Below are 27,269 nucleotides of genomic sequence, written 5' to 3' on the forward strand. Positions count from 1 at the left end.
TGGCTTCGCTAAATGTTCTTTATTACTTTGTTTTAATGGTAAATAAGCAGAAAGTCCAACTTTTCAGGGCAGATACAGAATATTGCACGTAAAATGAAACATCGGAAAAAAGAATAAAATTCCACAGGCCGCGTACAGCAAACCACGATGCTCTGGCACTACAGCGCAGAAGTCATATAAATAGCCATATTTAAAATAGTACTTCGTCTGATATGATCAAAAACTAGAACGTACATCTCGAAAACCCAAAAAAAAATCCACATGCAGAAAGAAGCGGGACGACGACGGGACGGAGGGTCGAGAAGCTCGGCTATAAAACGCGGCGTTCCCGCCATGTGGCAGTCTGGTACTCGGGTCCGTGGTGGGTTCTGTACATATAAACACAGAGGTGGTCCGCAGGTAAATAACGCGGGACGTTCTGGTCCCATCGAGTTAGACCTGGATCAGATCTGTCACCATTCAAAATGGCCGAAGGTCCGTCCTCCAGAAAGACGACGGGGACGATCGGGTCGATAAGACACACATGCATGTCCGGTTTTTAAAGGACTAAACTTCTGAGTGGTCGGTGCAAACGTATCGTCAGGAAAACGAGGAAAATCATCTGGTCCCTTTCAGCTAGATGCGAACCGTACCTGCCTCTACATCGACCAAAAAAAGACCTTCCTGAAGCTTCCGTCCAGGTGTAATGTGCTACGTTCGCATGTTTTCTTCTATTAAACCTGTTCTGACGGTTTGATCTGTGCCCTCCTGTGTAGTTCAGTGTTATTAAATGTGGTATTAAACGTCAGTATGTGCTTTTCACCTGGCAACGCAACTACTCTTCACTCCCCGTTACATGCAGCGATAGGAAAGAGCAGCGCAAGAGAGTGGAAAGTAAACGTTCTGCTGACCGACGGTCCTCCTCCGCGCCATGTCAGCATCTCACCTGCCGCCTTTAGGCCTCCGCGTAAAACGTCACGGGACGAGGGGCCGAGCGCGTTGCCAGATCCTAATTTTGGTCCCAGAGAAGAGAAGAGGCAGCACGTTCGTTCCCTGGCCGTGTAGTCGGGGTTTCCGAAAGGCAAACGCGTGTCCGCGGTTTTCAAGGCACAGCTTCCTACCGCGAAGAGAACCTCACCCTCATACCCTCGTACCCCTCTCTGATCCCGCCTTCACGGGACGACCAGATATTACCGTCAATTTGGCTGAAATAAATGAAAGGCGGACGAAGCGTGAGGCTGTAAAGGAGGAGACGGGACGCTGACACCGGGGACGGCCGCTGGACGGCCTCAGAACTCGATCTTGCAGGCGGGGAAGGACTCGTCCTGCATCACCACCGTGCTGCTGCTGGCCAGCACCATGATGTTGAGCTCCTGCTGCCGCTCGTGGGTCTGCTGGTACCACTGGCGCGTCACCTCCGTGTCGTGGGTGGGGATCAGGGTCACCTGGGGAGACAGGGGACAGGGGAGCGCTGTGACGGCCGGCCGGACGCCGGCATTGACGCTCGCGGCTCGCCGCGTTACCTGCAGGTTGGACCCCCACTGGGCCTTTCCATCCAGCAGCGCGTCCAGGACCTTGCAGCTCGGCTCCTCGCTCGCCGGATCGTTTCCACTCACTACGTAGTACGCCGAGCGCACCCGCTTGAAGAACTCCTGGTCCACGTTCTTGCCGCTGCAGTGGTTGGGGACGTAAGCCAGATCCACGTAGACTGGGGGACCAGAGAGTGCGCCAGAAGTGGACTTGGAAAAGCTGGAACCTGTGGATGAAACATCAAAGTGTTTAATTACAGCAGCTCCTCTACACGGTAGGAGCAGACAGAATGGACGTTAATCTGAGACGTTCTACATTTACATTTACAGCATTTACCAGACGCCCTTATCCAGAGCGACTTACAATCAGTAGTTACGGGGACAGTCCCCCCCTGGAGACACTCAGGGTTAAGTGCCTTGCTCAGGGACACGATGGTAGTAAGTGAGATTTGAACCTGGGTCTTCTGGTTCACAGGTGAGTGTGTTACCCGCTAGGCTACTACCAGCCTAATAGTTAAAAAGTAGTTCCGGTAATGGCTGCGGCGGCCTGATCTTTATCACAGAGTCCCCGTTAGACACAGACAGATTTAAATTCTGTTAGGCTGTCCTAGTTAGGGTACCGGGCCACTGTAGCACCAATATACCACTATAACCACATATTTCAGTATCGGTCGTACAGTGCAACCGTCTGCCGCGGCTTCTGTTTGTTTTTCTCCGAGACACGGAATCAAGAACCCAGACTACTGGCAGACCCCAGTGATCAGACCAGCAAATAAATCCTGGTTCCTGACAACTGCTTTACAAGGACAAAACATGAAACAAACCAGAGGGTCACCACAGCCACCACCACCGTTACAACTACAGCTCCAGGGATCTTCAAATGGACCAGTAACATCATTATGGACACGTAATCTAGACCATGACACTGACTACATCCTGGACTTCTCCAACCCTACAACTGTAGGACTTATTATTATATCATATCCAACCCTGCACTGACACCATTTGCAGGCTCACTCTACCCTGGAAGGGGGTCCCTCTCTGTATCACTCCTTCCCAAAGTTTCTTCCTTTCTTTTCTTCTCTCTCCTACAGCTTTTTTGTGTGGAGTTTTTCCTTGTGTGCAGAAGGGTCAGGTGTGGGGGGTGTCAACTGTAGGGCCTGTCAAAGCCCATTGAGACGTACTGTATGTGATTATGGGCTGTATAAGAAATAAATGATGTTGTCTCCACGCGGACGGTGAACGCCCTCGGAACGGCGTACGCGTTGTAGCTACGTTTGATTGCCGTTTGATTGCCGTTTTACTGCCGTTCGCTTGTTACTGTTTAACGTTCGTTGGCAGAATTTTGCACCGAGAACACGTTGCAGAGTTTATTTGACACCATCCGACCGAAAGCTGGTGCTCCTCAACTCTCATCTCACTGACTCATTTGAAAGTATATCGTGAAATGAAGTAGAAAATCTGGTGAGATGTCTCGAGTCCAGTGAAGGACCACACCTCCACCACACGGTGCGCCGGTGTTCATCTACGGTTGGTTTATTCTGACCTCTGAGACCAAGATAGATTTCATGTAGCTGTAGGATCAGAAAATGTAGTTTAGATGAAGATGGACACTGACCTGCACTGTTCTTCACTCCATTGACAAGTCCTTTGCCAGTATTGTAGCTTGACCTGGACAAGTCGTCTTCTTTCGACCCTTGTCCATCTGAAGTACGAGACATTCTTGATGACCTCTCTACATCCTTCTTATTTAGAGAGGTGTTTCTAGGGGATGAGTCTTTAGATGCTTGCTTCACAGGAGTTGGGGACCTCTTGCGTCTGCTGTCGGTTTTCCGTGCTGGAGATCCTGACTTTTTCCCAAGGAGCTTCTTTGGACTCTTTGTCTTCAGATTTTTCTTCAGGTGCTGCTTGTCTGTGAGATTCTGGTCTAGAGACAGCGCCTCTGGATCAACCATACATACGTCTGGGTGTGGTGGGTGAGGAACAGGGTCCATCACCGGTGAAGGCAGGGGGTCATGTCTCTTTTCAGATGACCGAGATGAGAAGACATGATAATTCCCTCCTCCATGGGCTACAGCAGATGACCTGTCTTCTGGCAGGTACTCAGCGTCCTCATCTGAGTCAACGTTGGCCCCAACTGTACTGGACTGACACTCCTCTGTCCCTGGAGGAACATCAGAGTCTGTCTGTGAGGGCAGGGACTCGCTGACAGAGGTTGGAGGCGTGTCTTCTCCCGCTATCCCAGCAGCCACTGCTCCAGGCATGTCTCTTCCACCATGGTGACTTCCATGGTGCTGCTTGTGGGACTTCCCCTTTTCAGTCACCTGGCGCTGTTCCTCATGCTCCTGTGAGTGGCCACTGCCTTCACTCTCCTCATCGCTGCATAGATGTTCTAGGCTGGGGTTGATGAAGGACGGGGAGATGTCACCTTTCCTCTGTTTGTACTCGTTTGTGGAGTAGCCTGGAGATGGCTTGGAGTAGGAGGTGGCCCCCATGCTCACGTCGTCATCTGCACGCCTACCTGTGTCCTCGGTGTAATAGGAGGAGTGGAAGGCTTGGTCGGCTGATGTCAGGGACAGTGGACGGGGAGGGTGCTCCGGCTCCGTCTCCTCCTCCTCTTCATACTCGTCCTCGTGTCTGTAATGCGGAGGAGAGTCCCCTGGATAGACTCCCCTTGGTTGCTGGAGCTCCCACTCAAATGGACTCCTCACTTTCGGGCCCTCTGCTCCTGCTCCTCTGAGCTCCACGTCTGGAAGGCCCGAGGTCTCCTCACGTCCTGCTCCGAAGGCGGCAGCTTGAGCAGCTCCGCTCGCCATGTCGGGTTTGGTGGATGCCGGCCTGTACGAGCCGAGCATGTCAGGAATGGACGGGTCTCCTTCCCTACCGACGAACGGGCCGCTTTGGTGTAGCGATTTACTGAGTTGGCCTTCGTGAAGGTAATCTTCATCTTCACTTTCGCTTTCTGTGTCCTCATAGTATTGCTTTTCGCTCAGCTCTGGGTGTGCTTTTGATGACACCCCATAAACTTCCTTCATCTGGTCTTTCTCTGCTGAGGCCAGCTGGGAATACGTTGCTTTGGTTGCTCCAAAAGCTTGAGCCTTAGAATCTTCTTCCCACTCAGGTCTGTAAAAGCATGCAGACTGGGCTCCTACCATGCCTGACGTTGCACCAGGAAGTTCTCTCTTACCATCCAGAGAACTGAGCATCGAGGGGGGAAATGGTTTGTTGTCTTCAAAAGAACTAAGTGGTGAGAACCTCGGCAGGCTTGAGGTGGACTCGGCTGTGGCCGCCGCGGGCGCCGGCTTGTCGGACACCTCGAGGTACTCGTCCTTCAGCAGCGCGCCGGAGCCGGAGGAGGCGGAGTCCGCGTCTTTGAAGGCGGAGTACTCGAAGCCACCACTGGCAGGGGTCTCCAGGTCCTCTCCGAACTGGCGGCTGGTGGAGAGGGAGGCTGACGCGGAGGACGAGTGGCTGTATGAGGATGAGGAGGAGTACGCCGTGGCAGTGGTGGTGGTGTAGCAGAAACCAAAGGAAGCCGCATCAGCAGGTTTCTTGCTCAGAATGTCTGGCGTCTTCTGCTTTTCAAACTCGAGGTCTTTCTCGCCGTGGTAGCCTTTCTCCTCGGTGGTCTTCATTGATGATGGAAAGTATGCCTGATCTTCAGTGCTCTTCTTGTCTTCTCTGTCATCGTATGCGTAGCCATAGTCTGAGGTGTATCTAGATGAACCAACACCAGACAGGCTTTGAGTGAACAAAGAGGCAGAATCGCTCTTCCCAATCTGAGATGGATCTTCACTCATTTTGCTTGTGTCAGAGGGAGCTGATGGAGCAACCTGATCCTGACTATCGACGCCTTTTCCTTGTGTTGGTTCATGTTTCAACTCATGACATTCAGGACTTGGGACAAAATCAAATGGATTTTTGGATTCCTTCTCGGATTTATCTTTAGCACCTTTTTCCAGTTCATGGTCTGATGCACCATTCTCAGACATTTCATCATCTTCATCCTCCTCGTCATCTTCTCCATACACAGCTCGTCTGACGTTTCTTTCTAAGGCCGCCTCTTTTTCGTGGTAGCTCATGGATTTCGAACTTCCTGATCTGAAGTCCTCACGGAAGGGGTCTCCAGACAATAATGTGGAACTAAAGTGCACCTTTTCCATTTCGGACTTGAGAACCGAGTCTGCAGAATGCACAGTCGACATGGTGCCCAAGTAGGAGGAACCACCTTCTGTCTTTAGATCAGACAGACTCTGGGGTGCAGATGTCTCCGGCTCGGACATTTTTCCAGAAAGAAGATCTGATTTCTGTGCTTCTACAACGTCCAGTTTGGCGTTATGGTCTAATTTATCTGTGGGTTCCTTCAGAGGTTCAGCACCGTATCCACCTGAGTCCACTGAACTTGACCTGCTGTCGTATATGTCAGAATACGTGAAGCTTTTGCTGTCTACATAAGGAGTGTCTTGCCTAAGTTCTCCAAAATCTCTACCCTGCCTCTCGCGCTCAGGAAAGCTGTACAGGTCAAAGTGAACGCTCTTCTCAACGTCCTTAAAGCCTACTGAAGCATGGCTGGCTTGTCCATCGGTTGTCCTTTTGTCTTTTTGGCCATACTGCTCTGACACGGAGCCTAGATCGCTTTTTTCTGACGGTGAAAGTCCAGCCGGTCTTACTTCAGTGAGAAGACCTGATGGTTCCTTGCCTTCAGCTTCATCTTTGTATGGCAGAACCTCGCATTTCTGCTCTTTTCCGGTCATCCTTTCTTCTTTGAGGGACCTGGCCTCGCATGTAAATTCCTCATCTAGGAAAGTGCTTTCTCTCTCCTCTCTCCCTCTTTCACTCTTCACTCTGCCGGACACGTCAACCTCCTTGTCTCTTCTGGCGAAATAATCATTCTCGCTGTCCTCGTCCTCGTCCGATTCATCGAACGTAGCTCTACCACTGGAGTAGCTCTTCTCAAGAATATCAGAAGATATTCTTTCTTCCATTTTGTCAAAAGATGATTGATATTTCTCTAACGTGTCAGACTCGAGCTTGGCCACGTCCTTCTTGTCCTCTGCAAATGACTTTGGTGTCTTGTCCTCAGTGGGCGAGTAGCCACCGCTTGTGGGGACGGATTGCGTGGGAGAAGCCATTTTGGCGGTGCTGTCATCTGGGCTTGGGCATCTCTCCTCGGTCTCTGAGCCTGAACCGGCGCTCGTATCGAAAGCACCAGAGAAGTATGGAGATGCTGAGAGAGACGTCCCACCGGGCCCCATTTCATCCAAGGTTCGTTCTTCCTCCAGTACGTGTGTAGGAACAGATGCTGTGGGAGGGGACTTGTCCTGGAGCACTGCAGAGGATGCGTAACCCTCGTGAAGCTTGCTCAGAGGCATGTCAACATTGGGTGTCTGGTCCTCGTCTTCCTCATCCTCCTCTTCCTCCTCTTCATGCGCCAGCGCTGCCTTTTTTCCTGCTTCGGGGTCTAGAACTAAAGGTGGGAACTCCTCTGAGGGCGGCGACTTGAAGCACTTGTCCTCCTCCAGAGAAGACGTTGGTGATATGGTCCCAGCGGAGTGCAGGTACTCCTTCCCCTGGGTGGCTTCGGTGCGGACAGACGGCAGGCTGTTGACGGTGTCCAGCAGCAGCGAGCTTCGGCACGTCTCTTCCGTCCGTGGCGCGGTGGCTGAGGCAACAGACTGGTCTTCGGTGATGGAGGTTGCAAAAGACGAGAGTTTGTCACACTCGGTGATGGACGTGGCTGAGGAGATATGTTCCTCCTCCGCAAGAGGAGCCGCAAGAATGACATTGGCGGGGAACGCTAAGGCCGACTCTGGTGCCCCCATAAATCCTTTCACGGACACTTCAGGGGCGTCGTACAGGTTTGAGGCTTTTATCTCCTTCATGCCTTGGATGGTGTCAAAAGAGCATGGTTCATCAGGGACAGAAATGTCATAGGAGCCAACATCGTAACGGAGGTGTGGTATCCTGTCCTCCGTCTCTTGGATCTCTTCATCGGAAATGGTCTGCTCCGTCTCGGAGTAGCCGGGGATGGTCTCATCTTGTATGAAGGAGATGTGTTCTGAACCACCAGGGGCTTTGATGTCTTTGTGCTCCACGGGTTTCTCCTCCCAGTCTTTGGCACTCCTTTCTTTTTTTGCCTCATCCGCTTTGTATTTAACGTCATCCTCGTGCATTCTCAAGTCCTCTGCCTCCTCCAGCTCTGCTTTCTCGATGACATCCTCCTCCTCCTCACTTTCACTCTTTTTTGGTTTCGTTGTCACATCATCTTTTCTTTCCTTGACATCCTCCCACGTTTTGTCGGTTTGCTCCATTCCTTTGCTTGTTTGTGGTTTCCTCTTAATGGTGTCCATACTGTATTCTTCATCATAGGCATCTTCCATAGCGTCTCCGTCATCCTCGAACGTCTCTTTGAAGGACTCCTTCTCGTGACGTGGAGATTCAGTTGCAACATCAGTTGTTGTTATTCCTTCATCTGGGGCATCAAAGTGAGAAACTGTGATGCTTGAGAAGTTTGAAGGAAGGTTCTGTAACGTATCTGAAGCTGGCGCTGAGGCCATCACGCTCGACACAGACTCCGCTTCTCGTTTTAGTGCTTCAAAGTCCTTGGTGAGATCCTCCGGGGAGGAAAGTCGGGACCTCTCATCCACCAGTTCACTGGAGGCTTTTCTGGAGGCCACTTTGGCCTCACCAAGAGGTAGTTCCTTGGCTTCTTTATTTTTTTCCGTCTTGGCACCCCCCTTCGCTTTGGCCTTGTTGAGGGTCTTTCGAACCTCTGGAGTGAAAGGCCTCAGGTCCGGTTTAGTGATTTTTCTTAGCTCGGGCTTGCTGGCATCTTTCTTTTTCTCCTCTTTCACCTTGGTGTCTTTCTTCTCATCTTTTTTGACGCCGCTGTCTTTCTTTACTTTCTTTTCCTTCTTCATCTCCTTCTCTTTATCTTTCTTTTCCTCAGTCTTGGACACCTTCTCGTTCAGTTGCTTTTTCATGGATTTTTCCTTTATGAGTTTCTTTTTTTCCGGCTTCGCTCCATCTGGAGTCTCCAACTTGGCTTTAGGGGGCTTTGTGGCATTGACGCTCTCTTTCAGCTTCTTCACGTCTTTCTTCTCCACTTTGTTCTCTTTGATCGAGTCACTTTTTGACTCTGCGTCATTGAGTCCATTCGCCTCTTTCTTGCTCGCTTTGGGCTGTGCTTTTGGGGAAGACTTGAGGCTCTCCTTGCTGTCTGTTCTTAATTTCATTTTGGTTTGCTTAATCACAGGCGGAGGTCCTCCAGAAGATATCTCCTTTTGAGTGGCGGTGGGGTACCGCAAGAAATCCAGGTGCTTGAGCTTCTCGAGTCCCTCCAGAATTTTGCTCTGTGGGGCGTTTCCAGGGAACAGCACCCTCACGATCTTCTCTGTGGGGCTGGCGGGGAGCCACACCACCAGGGCCGTTACTGAGGTCAAGTATGGAACCGAAATCTCCGCCTCCTTCCCGTTGGGCAGCACGATGCCGGTCTTCGCCTTGCTGTTGCCGGCCCACTTCTGCATGAAGAACTGCATTTCTTTGCTGTCCTTCACGGGGTTTAAAATGTACATGTCCAGCCTGCCGACGCCCAGCTTGTGGAAGAGCGTGACGGGCTCTGCCGTGTTGCTGGCCCCTCGACAGAGCGGCTCCGGCTTGATGCCTAATTTGTGGAGGTACTTCAGCGTCAGCGAGGCCTCCTCGATGCTTTTCTTCACCTTCAGCGTGGACTCTGGCGAGCGCAGCTTCTCGGGAACATTGAAAAACACCACGCCAAGTTCCGGGGAGATCAGGTTCTTCATCCAGTCGCTGTAGGCATTCCCGCCACGTGACTGCTCTTCCTCCTGCTGCTCTGCGAGCTTCCTCTGGAAGAGGCCATTGATCCCTGGGAGGTTGTCAGCCCCGATGTGAGTAACAAGGATCGAGTCGATCCTGTCCAAGTGTCTCACAAGCTTCCAGAAGCACGATTTTCTGTCAGACCCTCCATCGACCAAGATATTAAAACCGTTGATGGCAAATAACGCCGAGTCCCCCCTGCCACCTGGGAAGATGTAGCAACACGGCTTCGACAGCTTGAGGAATCCTCCAGACGTAGGTGGCTCCAGGAGCTGGAACGGTGATGGGACGTCCACCGTCTCGGAGACGTACTCGGTGAACTCTGTAACCCCCTCCATGTCGGGCAGTGCAGCGTCTGGATTCAGCCTGTAGTCCAGGAGCTCCTGAAAACGCTGCTCCTCGGCGAGACCCAGGGAGGACCAGCCCCCTTCTCCCGGGCAGGAAACGGTTAATCTGGCCTTCTTGTGTGGAGCAGGTCCGCACAGGAGGTCTTTCACCTAGACGGGCCGACAGAAGATCATTCGCTTGCCATTTTGAAGCATACTGTGAAACAATTCAGATGTTTGCTGGGTGCTGGTCTTCTCACCTCGGGATCGGCGATGATGTCGGAGAAAAGCTTCGAGCTCAGGTGTCCACTCTGCAGTATAATGTCCCCGCCTTGCTCCGAGTTCTGACCGCAGAGGAGCAGCAGCTTTTGTCCAGAAGAGTCAGTCAGGAGGGAACGAACCTGTTCCAGAAGAAACGCAGAAACCAGAATTTAAAATGCAGCAGGAAAACTGGTCTTTTTACGATGACGAGTACCACCTCTGAAAACAACTCGTGTTCCTAATATGAATATTGAGCTAATAAAAAATACTGATTGTCCTCCGCAGTCAAATACACAGCAAGTGAGGGTTAAACTGTACTGCGGAATAATAATATGATTTTATAACAATTTAATAACAATTTCATAGCAATAGCACCTCCGCAGGCAGAGTACATTACACTCGTTCCTACACGTTTACCGTAAAGCGTACCTCAGCAGCAGCCGCGTCCTCGGCCGGGTTGACTAGAACCACAGTCTGAAGCACATCGCTCTTGTACCGCAGGAGTCTTTGCCCTGGACACACAGGAAAAATGGGACGGAATATTGCTACACCAACCCGCGAAAATTAGCGCAGCGATGGAATCCTACAAATACGGTTTCTCAGATTGCGGAAGCTGCGAGTGCATTTTTCAAAATGCTGTTCTAGGGGTAATTCTAGAACCCCAGCAGCTCACCGTTCCACTACAAAGGCAGATCCAGGGAGGCCTGGAAGCTTCTGGAATCTCGTGCACGTGGCTGATCACCTCGGCAGCGGAGCAACGAGGATTTCATCCTCAAACAGTCGCTGTTCTGCCTTTCACGGCACCACAACACAACACGGCCAGCCTCTCGCTGGCTCGTCCCATTGGCCGTCTCCATGGGAACAGTGAAGTGGCTGCTGCCAGTAGCCGCGTAACACTGACCCAGTCCTGCTGCTGCTGAGCGACGCATTGCAGCATTTCCCAGCGAAGAGAGGAGCCGCGCCGAGACGACGGCATCGGCAGAACCCGGGGAATTAAATACATTCATCCCACCACGTACGCAATCATGTCATCTATACACACACACACACACACACACACACACATTCATGCTAATGAGGATGTAAATATGGAAAAACACACATGCAGAGCCGCTGAGCAGCGAGTGCGGGCCGAACAACGCGACCCCCCCCTGCTTGCATATGCAGATTTATGCAGATTTTTCCATGCGTGAGCCGGTTCTGGGCGTGACCCGGAAAACCCGGTGTCGGAGCCTGATTTCTCTCCCGTCCCCGCATCTCCGTGCCACAGCTTGACCTTCAGGAGGGGCGGAGACGTTTTATTCCGTTACGCGGCGTTAAACGCCCACTTATTTAAATGTCCCCCATGCAGCGTCACCCAGAGGCTCGTTACAGAAGGTCACGTCCCGCTGTAAACAGCACCTGAGGGACACCAGCTCCCACGCCCATCCCTCCCCAACGGAACATGGCGGCTACTGGCGCCGTAATGGCGTTAACGCGGCCCTCGTCTCGTCTCGTGAGGTGGACGGCCGCGGTCTGGAGACAGATTAGGACCGCCGCGTTCCTGCAGAGTCACGCCGGTGACATCACAGCATGGCGTCACACGTTGGTCCCACGACCAGCCGCCATGGCGTCGTCTAGTTGTGGTCAGATGTTTTTGAGGTTCGTAATCTCTGAAGGACAGAAAGACATTTACCTGAAGCCTTGTGGTCTGTGGACCTGATGGACGTTTCTGACTCAAGAACATTACCCAGAATGCAGCTTCTCTCCATCATTTTTCTAGATGTTTAATCAGAACACGGACAACGTGAAATAAAATCTGAATGTCATCAGATGGCAACAGGACGTTTGTGGGACGTTGTGAAGTACGTGGTGATATTCTTCATGTATAACCGGTGTTCGTGTACTAAAGACTACATACGGGCTTCCTGTTGTGGAGGAGCAGAGGGTCTCGTCCCATGAGGCCTGGACCACGGATCTCCGGGTCACAGCTCATCATCTGGCCCACACAGCCGGACCCGCGGTGAGGAACCATCCTGGTATCTGCCAGGTCGCCACCACGTCACCATGCCACCGACCCCATCGGGCCAGAATTAAGCGAAGCTCATGAGAGGTCAGCATCTGACCTGTCGCCACCCTCACCGAGCCCCAGTGCGCCTGCGCGGCCGTCACGCACCTCCACATCTCACCAGCATCCTCCATCCCCACCGAACCCACCAGCGGAAACGAGGTCGCGGACGCTCCCGACGGCCGCCGCGGCGCGTTATTCTCCTGTAGGAGGAAGATGGTGGAGGACAGCAGTCTTCCTCCGACCCCGGACCGGCGGATAAAGCGGCGAGAAGAAGAAGAAGAAGCACCTACCGGAGCGCAGCTCGTGCGTGTGGACCCGGTCCGAGCGGAGCAGGGAGCGCGCAGCCCTGAGCGCGCGACCGTCTGGGAGAAGAGAGGGCGGGGCCTCGCGGGGGCGCGCATTGTGTCTGTCTGACGGAGACGGGGAGAAGGACGAGCCGACTGGACCGTTCCAGAACCGGTCTAAATCGCAACAACAGCTGCACAGAACCAGTTTAAATCTGAGAACACCAAAACAGAACCAGTTTAAATCTGAGAACAGCTCCCCAGAACCAGATTAAATCTGAGAACACCAAAACAGAACCAGTTTAAATCTGAGAACAGCTCCCCAGAACCAGATTAAATCTGAGAACAGCTCCTCAGAACCAGATTAAATCTGAGAACACCAAAACAGAACCAGTTTAAATCTGAGAACAGCTCCTCAGAACCAGATTAAATCTGAGAACACCAAAACAGAACCAGTTTAAATCTGAGAACAGCTCCCCAGAACCAGATTAAATCTGAGAACAGCTCCTCAGAACCAGATTAAATCTGAGAACACCAAAACAGAACCAGTTTAAATCTGAGAACAGCTCCCCAGAACCAGATTAAATCTGAGAACACCAAAACAGAACCAGTTTAAATCTGAGAACAGCTCCCCAGAACCAGATTAAATCTGAGAACAGCTCCTCAGAACCAGATTAAATCTGAGAACACCAAAACAGAACCAGTTTAAATCTGAGAACAGCTCCTCAGAACCAGATTAAATCTGAGAACACCAAAACAGAACCAGTTTAAATCTGAGAACAGCTCCCCAGAACCAGATTAAATCTGAGAACACCAAAACAGAACCAGTTTAAATCTGAGAACAGCTCCCCAGAACCAGATTAAATCTGAGAACAGCTCCTCAGAACCAGATTAAATCTGAGAACACCAAAACAGAACCAGTTTAAATCTGAGAACAGCTGCCCAGAACCAGTTTAAATCTGAGAACAATTGCCCGGAACCAGATTAAATCTGAGAACACCAACACAGAACAAATGTATATCCTGAGAACAGCTGCACAGAACCAACTAAAGATGCCAGCTCAATATTAGAACCAACACTTTCACTGCAGCTTCAACAGTACATTACTTAAAAACAGAATGGTGTAAGCAGTTTTGGGAGTTTCAGCAGTGAAATGTAACTTCATGTTCCATGTCGGCAGGATAAAAGAACGTACGTTCAGTGGATGATGGGTGTGAGCATTTTTTGGTTTTTATTCAGGTTTGATCCTAATTCTGACCCCGCGTGAATGTTTGGTGTGGCTGTGTGGGGTGTAACGTGACATTCCAGGACCGGATGCATTTCCAGTGCAGACGTCTTTGACGTCTAACTTGAAAGCACGTTGTAAGTCGCTCTGGATAAGGGCGTCTGCCAAATGCCGTAAATGTAAATGTAAATGTAAATGTCTGGAACGGACCTTGGCGCCGTACCCCACTGTTTGACTGGATTATTCTGCCTGCACATGAGGCTCTTCAGACCAGCTGGATGTGCATCAGAAGGTCTGAAACATCACAACCTGCTGTTTTTACAACCATAGAAACCAGAGGACTCATATCTTTTTGTTCTTTCCATGGATATTTTGGTCAGTTCCAGGCTGGAAATTTGTACTGTACTGGTTCCGGGTTTTATAGGAAAAGGCCACTGGTCCACTCAGATTCATCTCCACTCTTTTCTGGGATAAATCTCACTGCAGGGGGAAGGCTGAAGAACACAGCTGTGACCAGCACAGCAGCTGCGATTGTGTGTTTGTGGGGGTGCCTGGTTCTGAAATAGTAACCGGGCGCTGATGGTACTCGCACTGGCAGCGCTGTACAATGGAGCCGGCCGCTCCTCCACCCACACCAGTCTCCTGCTAGTGAAGGTTCCAGCTTCTGCAGGAGCGTGGAATGGTTTGGGGATCTGTATGAAGAAACCAGGAGCCCATCTCTTCACACCAATTATTATAGTCTGATGGAAATTCCCAACAACTGCTGGAGCTCTGTGGCTGAAGAGCTGGTGGGCGTGGCCTTCTAGAATCATCTCTGCTATTTATAATGAACCCCAGGCAGAGGAACAGCTGAGTGTGATCAAATATTGCCGGGCCGCGCCTCGTTTTTTTTATTGGTCAAACGAATTGAACAGAACACAGGCATTTCCGAGAAGAACCATGGGGAGGAGCCTCATCTGCCTGGGAAAGAGCCCTTAAGATACTCCAGGGCTTGAGTGTGGTGTGTCTCCAATAGTCTGTAGATTATTGATCACAGGTTGCTTCCCCCCAGACACACACACACTCACACACCCTCGAGCAGACAGCTGGGCTACACAGAGCTGGATCAATACATCAATTATTCATAATCACACCAGGCCCCACCCAGCCCCACCTACTGGATGTCCAGCTGCAGAAGATTTTATTATTCCGCCTGGATTTCTGGATCTTCGGTCTGGTTTTGTCATGATTTTATAGACAAGATTAAGTTGAATTTATCAGACGCCTCGACTCGAATCATCTGCTCTGATCACCTGAATTGTTCTGCGTCCTGTCCAGCTGTGACCCTGAGTGACGTACTTTCCTGCCTCGTTGTGTGGAGATGTGTACTGGTCGCACCAGGCAGAACAGAGGAGGTCACTTACGCTGACATTCGGTGGGAATCGGTCTGCTAAAAGGACCAAATTATTGGAAGAAGAGCGGAGACAGCCGCGCTCCACCCCTCCCCTAGCTGCTCTCCGTCCCAGTGTCCTTCAGGGGACACGATCTGTGACGATCGGCATGATGCCACCCGTCAGGTTGTGGTGAGATTGTGAGATGTTTGTGGGATCAGATGGAGCCAGTATGAAATCTCAGCGCATTGATCTGCGTACAGGTTTTCCATCTGTGCCCAGGTTCTAATCGCCCGACTGATGCCATCACCTCCCTGCCTGGCTGGAAGAGTGTGTGTGTGTGTGTGTGTGTGTGTGTGTGTGTGTGTGTGTGGTGGTCAGGAAACCCAGCTGCGGTTTAATTAAAGCCCATCTGAGAAGGTGCCGGTCGGCCATGATGACTCTGCACTGTTCACATTCTGCTCACAGCGGTGGTCCTGTGCGCGCCGAGCACGCCCACTACTCCACCATCAGCCACGCCCATTTATAACACAGAAAAGCACGACGTTGCATAATAACAGGGTTTATTTATATGGTGAATATTCCCAGCGTGTGGGTGAGTGTGTGTTATTTCCTGGAATGCGCGGCTGCCCAGTGTCAGTGCATCTCTCTGGACACACACACACACACACACACACACACATGAACTCTCCTACTGACTGTGAAGTAACCTGATGTCTGTCTGAGCGGCTGGTTCGTTCGGTTTAACCGAGCGTGATTGCTGACTGGTTCTTATCGAGGAGATAATAAAGACACCCGTGATGCATCATCTGCAGGTTGTGGACCCCCTCATTTGTAAAAGGTGTGAGGAAGGTGTGTGTGTGTGTGTGTGTGTGTGGAGAGCAGCAGCTGTGAAAGATCCATATCTGAAAGGTTTTTTAAATCCACTCTTTCACAGTGACCTTTGAACCCCAAACCAGCCTATTAGTGCTTTGTGCACCATTCAAATGCAGAGATGCATGCAGCTCGTATCGCTGCACGATGGAGGTCCAGTAAACACACTGCCCTTTACTCTGTGAGAGTGAGAATCTCATAGGTGGGTCTGCAGCACCACAATGCCCTGACCTCTGACCTCTGGCATTTTCTCAGAGAGAGGCTGATAAGACACGGGTCATAAACTCGCATGGATTATAATAAGAATCATAAATATGGGCGACCCACTGGCAGGTAATTCCTGTACTGTGTGTAGAAGAGATTTAGAAAGGAATAAATAATTACACATGCTGCCATCTCAGATGCAATTATTTTTATGTTTGTAAAAAATATTTTATGCCGTCAAAACTGGCAACTGCACATCAAACATACTTCCGTATTAAAATGTAGTTTTATTAAAATTGCTGATCTTGTACAGTTGCAGGCTGGTGGCAGGAACGTGAAACTGTGTCATGGTGGTGAAAAACTGCGTCTAACAGCATATATTTACATTTACAGCATTTACCAGACGTCCTTATCCAGAGGGACTTACAGTCAGTAGTTACAGGGACAGTCGTCCCCTGGAGACACTCAGGGTTAAGTGTCTTGCTCAGGGACACGATGGTAGTAAGTGGGATTTGAACCTGGGTCTTCTGGTTCATAGGTGAGTGTGTTACACGCTAGGCTACTAACACCCTATGGAGCTATTATTATTATTATTATTATTATTATTATTATATTATTACTAATATTATTCACTTTTCATCTTCCAGTTGGAACCAAATATTAAACAACATGAATGCACCGTAAGAGCATTTTCTGGGCTCTGTCTGTGTGTGGGGGGGGATAAAACCTGATTTACAGCCTTGTGCACCCCCTGAACGGCCTCTGCGGCGCCGCGGCCGCCGTGCCACGCCCGGTTCCACCAGGTTCCTTATTAGAGATGTCTGCACAGCGTACAGAACTGGTAGAGAAGGTAGAACAAAGGATTACACCGCGACCCTTTGTTGTGTCGGGGGGGTGGGGGGTGTCTTGATTGATTTGCAGCGTATTGATTCCCAGACAATCGATCAGAACGCCATCAGCGCTCTGCCGGGAACCGCACCTCCTGCCGAGGCTGAGGAATGACTGACAGGCGAGGCTGGATCTCCAGGATCGGATTCCGATCGAGGGAGCAAGGACACATGTCCTTCAGACGCCTCGGCTCAGAGAGCATGCTGGGAGGGCCGGTGCCGCCACGCCCACTCCTCCACGCTTTCATACTTGATTGATTCATCACTTCCTCGTTCTTCCTGTGCATCTTAATGACGCAGTTTTGTAGATCGTCTCTCCTGCGTCGCCCATTTTTCCGCTCAGGGACGGCGAGCCTCGACTCACCCATCACAAAACTCTGACCTGCACCCGTCTTTTTCCTGCTTTACATCCGTCCCGTTCGCTCCCATTGGCAGCACTGCATCCACGAGCCTCACACATCTCCTGGGTTCTAAATTCGCTCAGGACTTCGTTTCTCTTTAAAAACCATGCATGCGAGTTACTGACCTTTGACCTCCGTGGAAAACTGGGCGGAGTGATGTTTTTGGAACAGACGCAGCTCGCTGTTTAAGTCGCAGACAGCGAGGTCGATCTCCCAAGACCTGAGTCCTGCGGGGGACAGAGCGGAGACGGATCGTGAGGACCGTGGCACCGGGGGCCTCTGCTGCATCATCAGAATGCATCACCCACCTCGCCTGATCTGCTCCTTCACGTCCTCCAGCTGATGCTCCGAGGCGGTGTCCCCGATCACGATCAGCAGGTAGTGGTGCAGCGCACAGAACGGAGGAGCGCGGCGTCCCGGGAGCTGAGACGGCTCTGGCGGCTCCATGGCAACGGTAGCACGGGCGGACGCGGGGACCTCGTCCATCTCCATGACAACTGCATCCATGGAGCGCCCTGCACCAAACAAGAGTGGTGTACAGGGCAAGGGGCAGGGCCAAAATACGGAGCTATCTGATTGGTTCACGTATTATGTGCCTATCTGATGTCATGATGGTTCATTCCTCAACATGACAACTGACACCGAATCAAATGTTTTTTTTTTTCTTAATTTTCATATTTGGGATTCATCAATAAGTGACCTTTTTTACATTTACAGCATTTACCAGATGTCCTTATCCAGAGCGACTTACTATCAGTAGTTACAGGGACAGTCCCCCCCTGGAGACACTCAGGGTTAAGTGTCTTGCTCAGGGACACGATAGTCATAAGTGGGATTTGAACCTGGGTCTTCTGGTTCACAGGCGAGTGTGTTACCCACTAGGCTACCCTATTTTACCTGACTATATAAAGATACTATTAATCTTATTTGATTTCCATGATCAGATACTTAGAAGACGTAAGTCTATACAATCTTAACTTCAAAAATTATTAATGCTTTTTACATTTATTTATTCCATACAATTTCCTGGTTTTCCCTATCAATTCCAGGCTAAGTATCTACCTCAGCATATATGAACATAATATGTTGGGATTTATAAAAACATTCTCAAAACTCACGCAGCCATTCGTTTCAATAAAGAAAGTTCTGTTAGATCATTTGATTTGTGTGCTTGGACCTTCACCGGACTGAAGAACAAAAAGGCCTCTTCACTGTCACAAGAGTCTATTTATACTGCGCCGGTGACGCTGACAGTGCTGGGTGCCACCATCCTCAGCACAGCACCAACTTTCCAGACTTTTTGATCCGAAATATAACCGCTTTGTGACGGGAGGGCCAATCTAATTTTAGACTCAATTAGAAGTTGAATTAAAGCGAACAGTACATGGCAGATGCAAACCTGTACCATAATTCAGCACTGAACATCACCGGAAGGCCATGTGACCTTCAGGCCTGGCTTTATAAATTATGCACCAGGCCGCGTCCCAGTGGGTTCTGTTCCACTGATTCGTACGTCGGGTCTGGGGACAGGCTCTCCGGCTCCCTTCCACACTGGGCCTTGTTCCGTGAGTCAGCATGTCCTCCTCAGATGATCCAGAGGAGAAGAGGCCGCGTAGCGCCACCTGGCGGCGCAGGACAACACACGGGCAATTTATTCAATAATAAATCATGCTCTCTGTTTTCTACATAATTCACCACACCTCATTTTATTCAAATAGGTAACACATTTTAAAATTCTTATTAGGATCAGATCGTGTTTTAATGTTAAATATGACCCATAGAGAATTTCGCTTTTTTTGCAGTAGAAATGTCAGATTATTAACGCTTGATGCGTGCAAACTGAATGAGAGGCTGAATAAAACTGAATAAATGCACTGATGTTAATGGCGTGATCTGTGCCGCTCCGCTGTTCTTCCCAGCCAGTCGCTCTCTGGTGCGCGTCTCTGCCCGACCTGCAGCCTCCGTCGCTCCTGTCCGGACCGCCAGACCGAGTGAAGGTGACATGTCGTACCGCGTAATTAGGAGCGGGGTGCGTCGCGGTAGATATGATGGCGTCCGTACAACAAAATTGTAAAACGAACGAATGAAATAAATGAAATAGCGTTGTTTTATTTGAATGCGTAGAATAACAAGTCGCGGTCGATTTTCTCTGTTTTAAATCGTGGGACCTTGTATTTCCTGTTATTATATTTCGTTTATTCATATTTACATGAAAGGTACCATCCTGACAAGAAGTCAGTATTCTTTAACACGCTTTGGCAAGTCACATGATGCCATTTCCCGGATTGTCCCCGTCGTGGTTTGAACTGATCGAGGTCCAGTTCTAAAAGCTAAAACGTCGCTTTGGCTGTTACGTGTGAAATGCAAGAACTGATCTGTGATCAGTAGCACCGCCCACCGCACCCCGTAAACCAATCAGGGCTCGGGTTGGGGCGGGCGCAGCCTCCTTGGCCAATCGGACTGCCGGATACTCACGTTGTTTTTGCCGCCTGCCGAAGGGCCGCCGCTGCGGGGGAGAAAGTTGCGGGAGAGTCGGGGGACGGTGCGGACCGCGACGCGCCGACCGGGAAAGGTACGACCGTGTCGGCTTGGAGCCTTGACGCCCGTAGACGCGTCGGGACTCGGCGCGTCTCATTTGCAGGCCTCGCCGCTCCTCTGTGTCCATGCTCCTGGATTAGCTTGTTAGCATATTGCTAGCCGGGGGTCCGGCCGGTCCAGCTCCGCTCCGGATGGAGAACAGCGTGGAGGTTCAAATTAAAGCACGGCCCACGCTGCTTTCTGGATGCGTGAGCTGCCCGGTGTCGTGGAGACGCTCCGAGCTCCAGCTCTTTAAACATGACATTTCTCAGTATATCTGCGGTCCACATACAAATGCTAGTTAGGTTAAGTTTAATCCAAATACATCTGAAGCAGGAAATTACGGTTTGATGTGCAAATCGGCCTAATGAGTCGCCTTCCTTTGTCTCTTTTTTATATCGGTAGGTCCAGCAGCCCTGCCTGCCCGCCCTGAGTCCATGGATCCCGGCGGCAGTGAGCCGGACTCCAGTCTCTCCCAGACGGAGAACCCCTGCCTGATCGTGGAAGACTCTCAGCCGGACAGCGCGGCGCTGGAGGACGACCCGGACGGCAGCTACCGCGCCCTGCTGAGCCGACGCCTGTCCAGCCTGCAGCCCACCGCCCACAGCCCTGTGCTGGTGAGGACGCGGAATCCCAGCCGCTGGCCTTTTCACGTCTGACCTTTACTGACGTAAACTTTCCCGCAGGAGCTGATTTCCTCTCCGTCAGTGAGCAGAAGCCCGGGTGCCATCAACCACACGCTGCAGACAGGTCTGAGATCAGCGGGAACCTTCCAGTCGTTTATTGGACGCGCGTGTGGTTGCCATCAGTTGTGAGGCAGACAGAATTCTAAGTTGATATTTCAGTTTTCCTTCACCCCCTTAGAAGCCAGGCCGAGTCTGGAAGCTCAGGAGCACAGTCAGGTGGTTGAAGTTTGCTCCTTGGGTGACGCAGGTCGGTGAGTATAGTCACCTTGTTGTGGTCCCTGCTCAGATCTGTGCTTTTATTGTCCCCTGTAGCTGCCATTTATATTCCAAATTCACATTTTAAGTCACATACACGGTATGACATGCGGTGAAATGCTTTTAGTGACTGTACAGACCACAGTATTGCAAATATTGCAAGTATACAATGAACCAATATGCAAATATTGCAAACATAACCAAATATTACACTTTTATGTCTTTAACAAGTTTGTGCAAGGATCCTGGGAGGGATTGAGGCCAGAAGTGATTGAAAGTGTATTGGAGTTCTATGAAGTGACTGTTCCCTGCTTTCTCAGGTCGACCTCAAAGAAAATGGATTCGACCACGAGTGCTCCAACTGAAGGTGTCGTCTCTGTTTTTTTTTTCTCGCCCATCGCTGCTCTTCCCGTTGCTTAACCGTACAGTTTCTGATCGAGCTCTCGTGCGTGTGTGGTGCAGAGGGCATGTCGCAGTTCGGATTTCTGGAGCTGTCGGAGAGTCAGGGGATTCACGATGACCTGGAGAAGAGCGGGGAGAAAGACGAGGAGGAAGCTGAGACGAAGAACTCGACTCTGGGTGAACGATGAATACCTCCTCATTACTAATACCCATCAGACTCTGTGTTTAACATGTAGTTCCAGGCTGTAACGTAATGAGGGTGCCTACGGTCATTAAAAAACTGGTAAAGTCGTGGAATTTGAAAAGAGTTTTCCAGGCCACACGAAATAAACATAAAGTTCTGGAAAAGCAATTGAAATCTGATTTTCTCTGTTTACAACTACAACGTTTAAAACTAGTGCAGGTCTGTACCTGCACTAGTACCATATTCCAGAACTTTCTCCTCCACTGACGATCATTTTACTCTGGCTCGGGCTGCAATCAGCTTTTCAGGGTTGTCATGGAGTTTAGTGGTAATGTTCTGGTACATTAGACATCTTGTGATCGTCATTATTATTTCTCAGTTATTAATATTCCCACTTTTTGATCAGTTTAACCCTAGCGCCTGTTCACCGTTCACATCGTAATCCTAATTTTGGTCTTTGTTTTATACTAACGACTGATTCTTGATTTTTGTCCACCATCCCCAATCCTAATTCCGACCCCAGACTCCCAATTCCAGTTATTGGTCCTAAATGGTCCTTATACCATATCCTGATCTCCCTTCCAAACCAACTCTCAAACTAGTCCTGACCCCGAGGCCTAATCTCAATCCAATCCTGTCCTTTCTGTAATTTGGGATTTTTGCAGACCATCTGAAGCCTCAGGTGAGGACGTCCCAGAACCCGGAGGACAGGTGAGGGCTGCTGGTGTCCTGATCTGATTGATTGCTGGTTTGTCCATGCGTTTCAACCCGATCCTGGTCTCTCCCTCTCTCCAGTCAGAAGATGAACATCCAGACTCTGCTTCACTCTCATGCCGCGGGTGACGGGGGTGACGACCTTACCTCCTCTCAGGAAGACCTGTTTGACGGGGAGCAGGAGGACGAGAGGCCAGGTGGGCCCTGGGACATTCTTGTTCAGTCTCTGGATGAATCTGCCTTTTTTTTTTTTTTTTTTACCAGATCTTCTTCTCCTGTTTATTCGCAGGAGAAGCGGAGAAGCGGTCCCTCCCCACCTCCACCCCTGCACACAGCCTCCACCTGCTGCACCTCTCCGGCCAGGGCACGCTGGTGCAGGAGAGTCTCTCTCAGTAAGAGCCGGGCCCGCGACAGAGCAAGCCGCGCGACTGTGGCAGCGCGGTCACGTGACCGTCCCCCTTTCTTTCTGTCCCAACAGACAGTCGGTGGAGTTTGTGGCGGCGACGCAGGAGCGGATGAGCCAGACGCCCCTCATCGTCCCCAACTCTCCGACGGGAGGTAACACACTCGTCCTCATTCCGTCACGGTCTTCCCCACTGATGGACATGTCCCTTATCGCACTGTCCCCGTTCACATGTACGGGTAAACCGGTGGTTTACAGATGAGCTGATGGACACGTCCCAACCTGCTGGTGACCAGTCGCTGACCAATGAGGAGGAGCCTAAGGGCTCCAAACCGGAACCTCCAGCATCCACTCCAGTATCCCAGAATTCACCTGGCTTTGTGTTGGACAAGAGCTTGTCTGTGCCTTCGCAGCCCGAGTTCTCTCATGTAAGACTCCTCCTGACGGTTATTTCCAACATCTACATCCACGCGACATGGACGCGTCTGTCCACGCGTGACATGGACGCGTCCGTCCACACGCGACATGGTTATAATAACTGGAAATTCCAGTCGTGATGTCCGTTTTTTTGTTTACATTTATTTGTGTGATTTATAACTGTACCAGAAGACATGCCTGTAAACCTTGTTCTGGACAGTGGTGTCCTAGCGGGTAAGGGACGTGCTGCAGTGGTGAATCCAGGGTGGAGGGTTGGAGCTGCCTGGGAGGTAGAAGCTTTTCCTGCTCTAGCTGACCTGATTCTGAAGGCGGCCATTTGTCTCGTTGTAGGACGTCTTTGTGGCGACACTGAGCCAGGAGAAGCCTACAGAGAAAAGTGGGACGCCAGCTTCCACTGATGTGGCGCCGGGGACCGCTGGGGTCACACTCAACACCCCACGGAGTGGCACGTCCCCAGAGGCCGAGGACACCGGCAGCTTCCAGCTGGAGCTGTCCACCACCACCCAGCCCAGCATCTGTGCCGTGAACACCCAGGCCTTCCTGCAGGACGGGGACGAGGACAGTCAGGCCACGCAGATAGAGGAGCTGGAGAGTGTCCCGCAGAATTCAGGTTCGCGGGAATGCGCCAGGGACGGAGACGCGCTCGTAACCACTGCTCGGAATGTGAAGCAGAGCCTGAGCTCAGAGGGCGTGGTTACAGCCAAACATCTGAACTCAGGCCCCGCCCCTACCAGTCCTCGGGCGCCACACCCAGCCTCCCAGTCTCAGTCCCAGTCAATCCTGTCCATCTATGCAGCGCCCAAACCACAGACCGAGCCCACCACCCAGGAAGAACCCTCAGTGACCTCTGACCCACAGCGCGGGGACCAGGAGGTGAAGGAGGACGTGGAAGAGGTAGTAGAGGAGACCCAGAAAGGGTGCGGTGTCCCACCAAACACCAACACCACCTGCAGCCCCATCTGCCTGGAAGAGAGTCAGCGAGGAAGCCAGCAGAAGAGCCAAGCCACACCCACAACACAACCTCCTCATGGCTCCGCCCAGGCCGCAGGGGGCAGTACCCGGGACGGGGCGACTGTCATGCCAGCGCTGGGACAGGGCAGAAGGTCCCTGTCTCACTCGCAGCCCGAGGCCTCGTCCGCCAAGCAGGCGGTGGAGGCCACGCCCCGCTCCCAGTCCCAGGGCCTGAGCGACAGTTCTGGCGGTGAGAACCAATCAGCATTTCCCCCTGTTTTTTTTTATATTGTCATTATTATTAAATGTATTTGTTCCTCTGAGCAGATACTCCGTTCCACTTCACCCTCCCGAAAGACGGGGAGCTGATGCGGCCCGCCGTCGGCAGCACCCCCCCACTCGTCTCGCATCTGAAGAAGACGCCGAGGCACAGCACCCCCATCGGTTGGTCAGCCCCCAGTATGACAGCCTTTAAACCCCGCGCTCCAGCCTGCCGCGCTCTTCCTCTCCTGCTCTCTGATTGGTCGCTCGCTCTGTTGGTCCTGTTGCCGTTGTAGAGAAGTCTCCGTTTTCGGAGCAGCTGGAGGGGGACGTGACGCCAGGGACCACGATGGCCGACAGCGACCTAATGGTGGCGGAGGAGAGCGGACGGGAACCGGCCGCCGGGAACTCTGGGAAACTGAGTCTGCGCATGAAGCTGGTGACCCCTGTGGAGGAGGTCAGCTCGGGGTCCGAACACTTCAGTCTACAGAGTAAGTGTGTGTGTGTGTGTGTGTGTCTTGTTACATGGAGGCATTTCCACATTTACAGTGTTTATCTATTTAAAATCTCTCCACAGAACCATCATTATCGGATGAGGAGGGCTCTGTTTCCACGGCTACCACTGCTGCCAAGGTCGTATCTAGGTAACCAGCACCCGTTGCTATGGTGACGTGCGTATGTGGGGCTGATTTATTTACTGCGTGAAGTCTGGAATGCAGGAGTTATGTAAGCGCTCTCAGCGGCGTCGCATGCAGCTTCATTTCAATCGCTTTCACTTCGTCAATTTGTCAATCGTTATGAATGAATGAGCTTGTATATAAACGCAGCAGAAATTAATGATGCGTGTGTTAATGTGGATGGTGTGTGTGTTGGTGTGTATAGGCTCAGACAGGGAAAATTGTGAAAATGCTAAATAATAATGCTGCTCTTGAAACGTCGCGTACAGTCAAAATGGCCCTAATGAATATAGCCCTATTAACCCTATTATCTACAGCGTCAACGTTCATGATGTATATGGATTAGGGATTTACACAGGCTGAAAGGCACAACATTAATTTATGTTGTATGTTTCTTTCCAAATGGAACTTCATTTTGAAATCACAGCGAGCTCCTTCCAGAATGGCGGAATTATTTGGCGTTTTTCACAGTTCCTCGGCAGCAGTGATTGAAAAGCCCGTGTGTGTGTGTGCGAGACGCGCATGACTTTGTGAACAGTCTTTCCTTCTGGTCCAGTCCCACCGTGTTCAGTCGTGTTCGCGAGGTTCACCGCCGGGTGGATGGTGCTGAGGACGTCCAGCCTGCTGCTCCTTCTTCCCCCTTCAGGTACAGGTACATGTGCTGCTGCACCCTTCTCCTCACACACACGTTACCAGGGCCGAGAAGATTGCAGCTCTGTCGTGCGCTTCATTGTGTGCGTGTCCTCTCTCCAGTGGAGGCTCGTTTAACTCTCCTATCCATGGTGATGGAGACTCTGAGCGCAAGTCCAGGCCCCACCCTCAGCCCAGCAGCCGGCCAGCGCCACGCCCTGCCCCGTCAGAGCCCATCACTTCCACGCCACAGCAGGAGCTGATGGGTAATGGACCTGGTCCGGCGGAGGAGACCGGCCCACCGAAGACGCCCCCGAGGAACCGGGCCGTGTCTCAGCAGACCAGCTGCGAGGCTCCTGGCAGCAGCAGCTCCTCCAGCAAGGTGACTACACTCATCATCATCATCATCATCATTATAATACAGATACAGACACGTAGTGTATTTATTCAGGAGGGTGTGTGTGTGTGTGTGTGTTTCTCAGCTCCGACAGAGGGCGGTTTCCCAACAAACCAGCTTTGATGCGCCTGGACCCAATAAGTCAGGCTGGGTGAGAGTGAACTATGACCTTTAACCTGTTCCTTGTGTGATTAATCAGCGCGTGAGCGCGTGTGTTCTGAAGGCTGAAGTGCATCTTTCTCAGGCCCCGGCAGGAACGTGTGTGCGCAGAGTCGTCCGGACGGTGCAGGAGGTGCGGACCACCGTCACCCGGACCGTCACCGAGGTTTACTACGAGGACGGGAGGGAGGTGGAGCGCAGGGTGTCGGAGGTGAGGTCTTCATTTTACTTCACGTCTCAGTACCAAGTACAACAGGCAAAAAGGACATTTTATTTTAGTCGAACCCATTTAATAATAATAATAATTTCATTATTATATTATTATTACTTTATAGACTCAAGAAAACTCAACATTTCTCCCCGTTTTTCACTTCATTGTAAAGAAAGTGTCCAAATATCATTTGGTAATTTTCTTGCAGACCCTCTGATAACCCGCCAGAATCATCCTGAAATATGAATAATGCACGATCAGGAAGTGAGGAAAGGAAGTCACCTGACGACCATATTTACATTTACAGCATTTACCAGACGCCCTTATCCAGAGCAACAATCAGTAGTTACAGGGACAGTCCCCCCCTGGAGACACTCAGGGTTAAGTGTCTTGCTCAGGGACACAATGGTAGTAAGTGGGGTTTGAACCTGGGTTCTCTGGTTCGTAGGCGAGTGTGTTACACACTAGGCCACTAACAGCCACACGACCAGATAGGCGAGACAGGAATACTGCGTAATAATAATAATCATAATAATAACGCTATTAAACTAGAGGAAATACGTTCTCGTCAACAAAAAAGAAGACATTTTAGTCTAGATTTTATTTTGTAAACCACATTTAGTCTCATTTTTGTGTGTGTGTGCGCCAGGAGTCGGACGAGCCCGTTGTGGAATGCCGCGTCCTGGATCAGGACGTCTCGCCCTCGCGTACGGGCAGCTCGCTGACGTCCGGTGACCTGGCGGACGTGAGTTCTCTCTCTTCCAAAGCGTCCAGCCTGGCACACAGCTCCAGCAGCGGCGGCACCGCGCCCGTCGCCCGGCACCCGGACTTCATCGTGCCCACCAGCCGGGGCGCCGCCAAGTCGGCGAGGTGAGCCAGGACACACGTGCTTAACCCAACACACACGTCCACACAGGACTAATTAACTTCTGTCTCTCTTTATTAATTCCGGAGAATTTCTCTCCGTCCCCCGAATATAAACACACGCACCGGATCGTACACCGCTAGGAATATAAATGCGGGGCGTGGTAGCTGTTGCTGTCTAACCAACCCCGTGTGTGTGTGTGTGTGTGTGTGTGTGTGTGTGTGTGTGTGTGTG

At 51.2% G+C, this 27,269-nt stretch overlaps 2 protein-coding genes across 6 annotated transcripts; one reads left to right on the top strand and one right to left on the bottom strand.

The window, feature by feature from the left end:
* On the bottom strand, positions 1-17,727 carry map1aa (microtubule-associated protein 1Aa). 2 transcript variants are annotated; one of them, XM_028968022.1, is made up of 7 exons: positions 17,534-17,727; positions 17,351-17,452; positions 10,361-10,443; positions 9,931-10,071; positions 3,127-9,841; positions 1,503-1,735; positions 1-1,424 (listed from the first exon to the last, which is right to left on the bottom strand). In XM_028968022.1, exons 1-7 carry the CDS (start codon positions 17,715-17,717, stop codon positions 1,269-1,271), a joined length of 7,614 nt encoding a protein of 2,537 aa, XP_028823855.1. In that variant the 5' UTR covers positions 17,718-17,727; the 3' UTR covers positions 1-1,268. The 2 variants fall into 2 exon arrangements, with proteins under 2 accessions (XP_028823855.1, XP_028823856.1); XM_028968023.1 differs by lacking the exons at positions 17,351-17,452; positions 17,534-17,727 and adding an exon at positions 12,272-12,475.
* Positions 17,728-19,080: 1,353 nt separating this feature from the next.
* On the top strand, positions 19,081-27,254 carry tp53bp1 (tumor protein p53 binding protein, 1). Of its 4 annotated transcripts, none has more exons than XM_028968037.1 (20): positions 19,081-19,222; positions 20,208-20,419; positions 20,489-20,552; positions 20,667-20,739; positions 21,064-21,110; positions 21,206-21,322; positions 21,995-22,040; positions 22,125-22,240; positions 22,333-22,435; positions 22,522-22,601; positions 22,705-22,874; positions 23,215-24,085; positions 24,163-24,294; positions 24,393-24,587; positions 24,674-24,740; positions 25,330-25,425; positions 25,527-25,785; positions 25,886-25,951; positions 26,045-26,170; positions 26,820-27,254. In XM_028968037.1, exons 2-20 carry the CDS (start codon positions 20,240-20,242, stop codon positions 27,042-27,044), a joined length of 3,033 nt encoding a protein of 1,010 aa, XP_028823870.1. In that variant the 5' UTR covers positions 19,081-19,222; positions 20,208-20,239; the 3' UTR covers positions 27,045-27,254. The 4 variants fall into 4 exon arrangements, with proteins under 4 accessions (XP_028823870.1, XP_028823869.1, XP_028823873.1 ...); XM_028968036.1 differs by lacking the exon at positions 19,081-19,222 and adding an exon at positions 19,669-19,797 and having other exon boundaries at positions 26,820-27,253; XM_028968040.1 differs by lacking the exon at positions 19,081-19,222 and adding an exon at positions 19,669-19,797 and having other exon boundaries at positions 24,163-24,279; positions 26,820-27,253.
* Positions 27,255-27,269: the final 15 nt, after the last annotated feature.

The sequence above is a fragment of the Denticeps clupeoides genome, unplaced genomic scaffold (assembly GCF_900700375.1).
Source record: "Denticeps clupeoides unplaced genomic scaffold, fDenClu1.1, whole genome shotgun sequence".
Taxonomy (NCBI): Eukaryota; Metazoa; Chordata; class Actinopteri; order Clupeiformes; family Denticipitidae; genus Denticeps; species Denticeps clupeoides.